The sequence below is a fragment of the Salvia hispanica genome, chromosome 3, assembly GCF_029641045.1.
Source record: "Salvia hispanica isolate PSC_SH4W2 chromosome 3, Shi_PSC_v1, whole genome shotgun sequence".
Lineage (NCBI taxonomy): Eukaryota > Viridiplantae > Streptophyta > Magnoliopsida > Lamiales > Lamiaceae > Salvia > Salvia hispanica.
The window spans coordinates 8,508,401-8,515,752 of NC_142694.1; the positions used below are offsets into that span (position 1 = coordinate 8,508,401).

Below are 7,352 nucleotides of genomic sequence, written 5' to 3' on the forward strand. Positions count from 1 at the left end.
AAGTAAAGTTTATAAATTATGAATTTTAATTGAAAAAAACTTATTCCTACACCTCATTGTGAGTATGAAAAAACGGAGTACCTCAGTGTGATAAATTTCTTAATCTGTTAAAGAAGCCCATAGGCAGTATAGGGGTTGGGCCGAAATTTTTTTTAAAAAATTGTACTAATATAATTGTAGAAAATTATTATGCAGTGAAAAATTTCCTTCCTAGCCATGCTTTCTCTTCGAATTTAAAATTTTACATGTTAAAGTTTTGTGTTGGAAATTGTTGTCTATCTTCTTCATATTTTTGTAGTAACTTTTAAGGGAACTATTGGCATTCCAAAATTGCTCATGGTTTGGTTAATAGTATAGTAATTAGCTTATGGATCATAGAGTACTAAGAGTAGTACTATATGCCTTATAGTTGGAATTAGGTAGAGTGTTTAAGATACAATTACTGTTGAAGTGTTTGACTAAGAACTTCTATTGTTAGTCATTTAGCTCAAATTTGATTACTCGTATCTTCTTTGAGATCCATGAATGTTCATATTTATGTTAAGCCAGATTTATGAAATAAATAAAATAAAACTTGATTGGTTAAACGATGTATTGATGATATACAACAAAAGAGAAATTTCAGCCTCCCAAGTTTAATTTTGTGAATCATATAGTTATGATACTTTGACTGGCTCTATTGAATAATCTTCCCAACTATCTTTTGTCCTAATTAATTGGAAGATTATACAATTTGAATTTCATCCCACACATCTGCAATTTATTAGTACTAGCTTGTATCTGTATCTCTTTGCCTCAAAAGCATAACTTCAAAACTTTTTCATTCATTCCGTAAATCAATCAAAAAAACACAAATTGCAAAGTGCATCATTACTAGAGAAGCTGATGGTTAATTGCAAAGAGAGGTATAATTAGGAAATACAACTACTACAAAAAAAAAAAGTAATAATAAAAAAATTGTGAAAGCTTAACTAAGAATAGGCGACAAGAGGAGTAGTGCGATGGTTGATTAATGGAGTTGGATTGATTTGGGTGAACAAATAATTCCCAGCAAAGAGATACCCAAAATGAGTCCTGCTTTCCTTCAATCTCACCCAAATCTTTCTCCACTCTATCTTCATTCCCACTAAATTCTTGCATCTCACCATCTTCACTCTCACTTTCCTCCTCATCCTACATTTCTTCCATGATCTCTTCCTCGCGCCTTCGTGGTCCAGCACCGTCTCTTGTTTAAGCCTTTGGTAAGAGGGCCTTGCACCTGACCACCCCATCATCACACTCACACACCTTATTTTTAACAAGTTGAGAGGATCAAGAATATACATACTTCAAATATGGGGTAAACTTGTGGTATTATATAGCAATATTCGACTTTGTGCATGCACATGGAATTCCATCTAGTATGCTAAAGCTTCTAATTATATCAGAATTAGGTGTTAGGTTTGTAGCTTTATTATGGCAATTGATTGCAACCAAAAGCTATCACTCTCTATTTATTGACTGTTTTTTCTTGGTGAAAAGGGTGGAGGTCAATTGCTAGCTACTCTTTTTTCAAAAATTAGAAACAGACACCTTAATTCTTTGCAAGTGTTTTCCTTTCTTTTTTTTTTGAGATTCAAGTGATGAACTAAACGCATACTATTACCACAACTCAAACATTTCTATCTATTTGAAAAACTGATCAACACCTTGATCAGAATTGAACTAGCTAGTAACCTTTCCCTGAAGGGAGACTTGTGCACCAACTTTGCTTGACAAATTCAAATTTTGGGTGATTTTAGAAAGAAAAAAAAATCGACTTTTTTTGTATTATACCAATATATTTAAAGGGAAAGACGTCAATGCCATTGGTGTGTTCGAGTAATGCAAGATAGTATATGTGAATAATAAAAAAAAAAACACTCAAGTAACATACCCACCCTGTTGATCATTAATAATTTGACAGGACTTTATATATTTTATATATGAATCAAATTGACATGTTAAATATAGACCATACTTTTGTTGGGAAGTACATGTGGCAAAATCAATTTTTGTCACCCGCTTCATATTCTACTATCAATTATTTATCCTCAAATTTGATATGTAGTACTTGATGTTTAATTTTTCAATTATTAACTAAAGATTCACCAATGCAATTAACTTTTATAATTAATTGGAATTTTTTTTAGTTAAAGAAATTATTATTTGGCTTGATTATTCAAAATTAGGCATAAGTATTTTTCATTACATTTTGGGTAGTAAATGTTAATTAGTTTATATTACTCATATAATAATACATTAAAATTTTATTATATATTAAAATAATGAAATCAATAGTAGGAAGAATTGATAAGGTGAAAACATGACATGTGCAATGATTTGATTAGGTTCTGTTTTAGTGTTCTGTTAATCTGTTGCTTATAGGACATAGCACAAAAGATATGATAAATTAGGTGCACAAAACATCTTAATCACTCGTACTATAATAAATGATTCATGCGAATATGTAACATGTTGCACTGTCAAATTTAAGGTTGTGACAACTACATTCACAATCATGACTCAACTATGTATAACCAATTACATTTATTATTACAATAAGTAGATACAATTATGTAAATGTGATAGTGTGAGATTCAGTAACTGAGCCAAGGTACAAGGAAGTGCTCAATGCAATAATGTACGTTCATTATCTACATTAATACGATGTTTATTTCTTACCAAGACTTGTCACTGTTCATCTTCTTTACTTTCAAGTATATATAGAAGTAATAAAACAAATTTAAACATAAATATACTTGTATAATTGTTCCATTACATATTTAACTACACACAATTCACCAAATGTGGCCTTCACATATAAAAAACGAGAATATACAGCAGAGAATTAACAAAAAATAATGTATCCAAATCTGCAAATTCCGAGTAGATTTACAAACAATTTTTCTTCTGAGGCAGTGAAAAATTCGAACAAGCAGTGTTTTTATGATCTTTTCTTCATCATTTTCTTTGGCAACCAAAAAATGTGAATGAGGCTATGGCTTCATTTGTACGACGTCGAGGGCCAATATAAAGAATCATGTGGTAGGGTTAGCACCATTGCGTTGGACGAGCTACTTACTAGAGGCTTCAGTAAAGCTTTATTCTTGTCTCTATCCGACTCCTGCATACCGGGCATAGCTGAAGGTCTTGTCCACACCCGCAACACGTCTAAAAATACAAGAGATTTTAACTCAGCCTTGTTGCATCTCCATACAAATCAATGTCCCATTAGAATTGCAGATCAAAGAAATAGATTACCTGATGACCGCAACCAAAAACCATGTCCTTCGGATTACTAAGGCATATGGGACAAATCTGCATATCGAGCTCGTAATTTAGTTCTTGATATAAATCTTGGATAGACAGAAAATGATGAGGGCAGATTTGATATTACAAAACATATGATTTGTTCTCGTAGGTGTAAAAATGAATGTGCGTATTTACCTGGTGTCCGTAGTTAGAACTTGCAGCGGGAGGAGCTGTTGCAGCGGGAGCAGTGTAGTCGTAGTATGAACTAGAGCTGTACTGATAAGCATCTGCTGGCGTGGGTGAGGGCGTTGAATTGCCGCCAAATGCTGCTGTGCCATAGACAGGAGGAGGAAGTGCAAATCTCTCCGTAATGTTCCCTTTCCTTCCACTGAAATGCCCAAAACATGGACAAGTAATCAGAGCGTTGCAAATAGACTAAAAGGGATCGTTGCGGGTACAGACAAGATGAAGAGACACACAAAAGTAAACAGACGTGAGAGAATTACCCCAACAGATTAAGCTCTATCGTTGCTTTATACTGAGTAGGGATTTCCATCAATGCTGCAAGCGCAAACTCTGTTTCTTTCCGATTTTGTTGTGTATTTTTAACCATAATCTCCGTGAAGTTGACAAACTAAACGCTCAAATAGCATATCAGTGAAAAATATAGTACATACTAACGAATTAAAGATGTATAATCTGAAGAAGAGATTCACCTGGAAATTATCGAACTCCCTTGCAGGTATATAGTCGTCAAATTCCTTCATCGTATCCCAGGGGCCATCTCCAACCCCGACCAAAACAACGGATAGAGGCAACTTGCTGCAGGTATTATAGCAACATTACTTCAACATGTTCACTCCAAAGTTGATAAACAGAATATAGCTCGTGTTTGCTAATAATACCTAGCTTCGACTATTGCTTGAACAGTCTTTTGCTCCTGCGGACTCAGCTGACCATGTTGGGTATCAACACTTCTGGTGACCTAAGAAGATGACAGGATAAATGAGACGAGTACAACCAAATACAAATGACAGGATAAACGAGATGTGTAAATTAAAAATATAGTATTAAAGATCAGGAGTAAGTTAGTGCCTGCAAGCGTAGACTTGGCTGAAATCTTAACTCTTAAGAAGATATTAACAGCTTCTCACAACAATTAATAACAACCAATCCCAACATGTTGAAATATTGAAATATGTGAGCATAATATTAGGACTTCAAACAAAGATTCCAGAAAATCATATTGTGTGGAAGTCACAACTAATATCTATGTTTTTTTAGTCTTCAATTCTTAACTTTTTCTTCGAACTTCACAACACTACAGAATTTTACTGCAGTTTACTCACAACTACTCTACATGACCAACGTACAAAGGTAGCATACCTGTCCATCTGCAATAATCACTAAAACATGGAACTGGCCCTGTTTCTGCTCAACAACAGTCATAGCCATTTCGATTATTGGTGCAAATGATGTTGGGCCTGCAGCAAGGTAACTGTAAGACAAAAAGATCTACCAAGCTCCATAAGATAGGCTAAACATGGATTAAATAGTTAACCTGCCAGCTTCAGATTCGGAACAAGTTCTCTGTAACGACGCAGAACTTCCTCAAATCCGTTGCAATGCCTTCCATCAGGATAAAAACTAAATACATCTTGATCATGAGTCGATGCTGCCAAGTTCAATTTTTAAACAAAGAAACTGATCACATATTGCTACAGAAACTATAGGTTTAAGAAGACACAATTTATCACATAGTACCATCTCCAAACCCATAACAAGGGATCAAATTATCGTCATCAAAAGCTGCCAAGGTTTTCCCTACAATGCTTATGGCTTGTTCGTAGGGATTCAGACCACCTCCAATGTGATGTAAGCTTTTACCATTATATGAGTTCTTGCCTAAAAATGAAACCAAGTTTAGAATATTTATCCAGAAGTTCTAGTAATGTAATTAATGTATATGGATACATAAACCTACCAGTCCATTCATTGCTCTTAGTAAAATCAATCCCAATAATTAGGTTTGAAGACTCAAGACCAGCTTGTGCAAGAGCTTCAGAAACCTGCAGAAATCAGATCTGATATTTGAATCTCCTCAACAAGACTAATTCTCAAGATTCATATATATATATTTGCGAGTTCGTATAGGCCACGGTATTGAAAAAGTAAAGAAATGAGTCTTTGAAAAAATGACAACGGAAACCAAAAAAAAAACTTATACACACTCAACATAAGGTCATTCAGATAAGAATTATTTGACCACTCCAGCTACCTCCACGTAAATCTGGCCTTCATATGTCATCCCTAGTACTCAAATTATAGATATCTCAACATTTAGATAAGACAATTTGAAGGAAGAATTTGATGTATGCTCTCATTATTCATCTCCCGGAATGATTTTCTGAAAGTGCAACAAATGCACATAAAAGTTGCAGATTTGTCAGAGAAATTGGACTGGATAACTTATATAGTTCTGTCAGTCTTGTCCAAACTTTAGCTACCAAGGGTGAAAATTTCATGTGAATTTTATATGGAGATGAAATTGAAGCTAAACCTCCCCAGTCTTGTGGGAAGGTATGCCCCCTCAGATTTTTCATGCAGCCAATTCATTTCAACGGAGACAAAACAGTATTCAAACATATCACACGCGATATCAGATAAAACCACCAATTCTGAGGTCTTCCACCACAGAATACCACACGTACCTCCTCTAATGAATGATAGTTGTCAGCAATCCTTGAATACCTCTTATCAAACCTCTTGTTTGGTACATGTACTTGAGAAGTAGGCATATGGTAAGGGGCGGGAACAGGTGGTGGACGCGCATGATCTTGGGGCGGAGCGTTGAACTGGTTAACCGGGGGATATCCTTGTGCTGCTGGATGCTGATACGGATACGCTACAGGAGGGTTATGAGGATATCCTGCTGGTGCTGGTGCAGGTGCTTGATACGGATACGCTATGGGAGGGTTCTGATCATCATATTGTGAATTCGATGATTCAGTGTTTATGCCATCATTCTGCCACCCTGCAGATGAACTAGAACCAGTTGTTGAAGGTTGATTCGGCTTAGGATAATTTTGTGCATACTGCGAAACCGATGCCTGAGAATAATCATGCTGCCATCCCGACGAAGAACTAGACTGGGTTGTTGAAGCAGGCGGCCAACTCCCCTCGCTCGAATTTTTATTTCCCATCAAGTCAGAAAAAAAAATCCCCCCAATATTTCACAATTATCAAATCCTCCTACAGCGCAGAGTGGATCACAGAAACCAGTCAATTTATAATCCAAAAGTTCCGACACAAAGCACCCCAACTAAAAATGAAAAGTGCAATTATTACAAGAGAAAAGTAGGGAATCAAGAAAACCTCGCAACAACAAAAAATAGGATAAACCAAATTCAGCACTAATATCAGTATACACCATAAGAAAAGTCAAAATTAAAATGTGAATTCGATAAAATTTAAAGCAAGGCGGCTTCGAGAGAGACGAAACAGCGTACTGGTTAACGGTGGACCGACTTTGAAAGATCATACAAGTCTCTTTCAAATTGCTCTTATCAAATTATACCAGATATTTTATCTGATATTACTCCATAATTCAATTTATTAGATACACTCAACTCCAAAACATTGAGATAAGGACAAGAAGAGACATCTATACACTATCTACAAAGAAACTTCCAATCTAAGCAAAAATGTGAAATGACAGTCAAACCCCATCATCTCCCTCGTCTTTAAAAGGTACCAAAAACATCAAATTTGTAGCTTTAGAACACTCGGCCATCCTTTTCAATATCCCACTTACCAGGTTAATCAAAGAGATAGACGAGCAGCGAAAACTAGAGACTTGGCAACATTACTTCATCGCCAGGATTCAGAATCTGTTTGGGAAAGAAAAGGGAATTTGATCCGGAATCAGAAACGAAAAGAGTTCGACTTTTCTGAAGAATTATTATTTTTCTTCTCAGAAGGTTAAGATTATTTTAATGGATACTGGTAATGGGAAAGAGGACGGTGGTGTATACCGAACTCACCATATTCCCAGCCAGTTTCTTTCTAACGAAACACCC

At 35.5% G+C, this 7,352-nt stretch overlaps 1 protein-coding gene across 6 annotated transcripts; it reads right to left on the reverse strand.

Moving 5' to 3' along the window:
• Positions 1-2,754: 2,754 nt before the first annotated feature.
• On the reverse strand, positions 2,755-7,352 carry LOC125214042 (E3 ubiquitin-protein ligase RGLG2-like). 6 transcript variants are annotated; one of them, XM_089068223.1, is made up of 13 exons: positions 7,317-7,333; positions 7,088-7,163; positions 5,985-6,525; positions 5,258-5,342; positions 5,038-5,178; positions 4,835-4,948; positions 4,660-4,757; positions 4,179-4,258; positions 3,990-4,095; positions 3,780-3,907; positions 3,469-3,661; positions 3,283-3,339; positions 2,755-3,192 (listed from the first exon to the last, which is right to left on the reverse strand). In XM_089068223.1, the coding sequence occupies exons 3-13, from the start codon at positions 6,474-6,476 to the stop codon at positions 3,112-3,114; spliced, it is 1,575 nt and encodes a 524-aa protein (XP_088924349.1). In that variant the 5' UTR covers positions 6,477-6,525; positions 7,088-7,163; positions 7,317-7,333; the 3' UTR covers positions 2,755-3,111. The 6 variants fall into 6 exon arrangements, with proteins under 6 accessions (XP_088924349.1, XP_047970853.2, XP_047970854.2 ...); XM_048114896.2 differs by having other exon boundaries at positions 7,088-7,352; XM_048114897.2 differs by lacking the exons at positions 7,088-7,163; positions 7,317-7,333 and adding an exon at positions 6,783-6,897.

What these genes read in the sequence shown, in the direction of transcription:
- LOC125214042 (XM_048114896.2), bottom strand. Translation starts at nt 6,476, where the DNA reads ATGGGAAATAAAAATTCGAGCGAGGGGAGTTGGCCGCCTGCTTCAACA. An exon ending in TGATTATTGCAGATGGACAG is followed by an intron (nt 4,259 to 4,659) that starts GTATGCTACCTT and finishes TCATCTTCTTAG; the next exon opens with GTCACCAGAAGTGTTGATAC. An exon ending in ATAGAGCTTAATCTGTTGGG is followed by an intron (nt 3,662 to 3,779) that starts GTAATTCTCTCA and finishes TGGGCATTTCAG; the next exon opens with TGGAAGGAAAGGGAACATTA.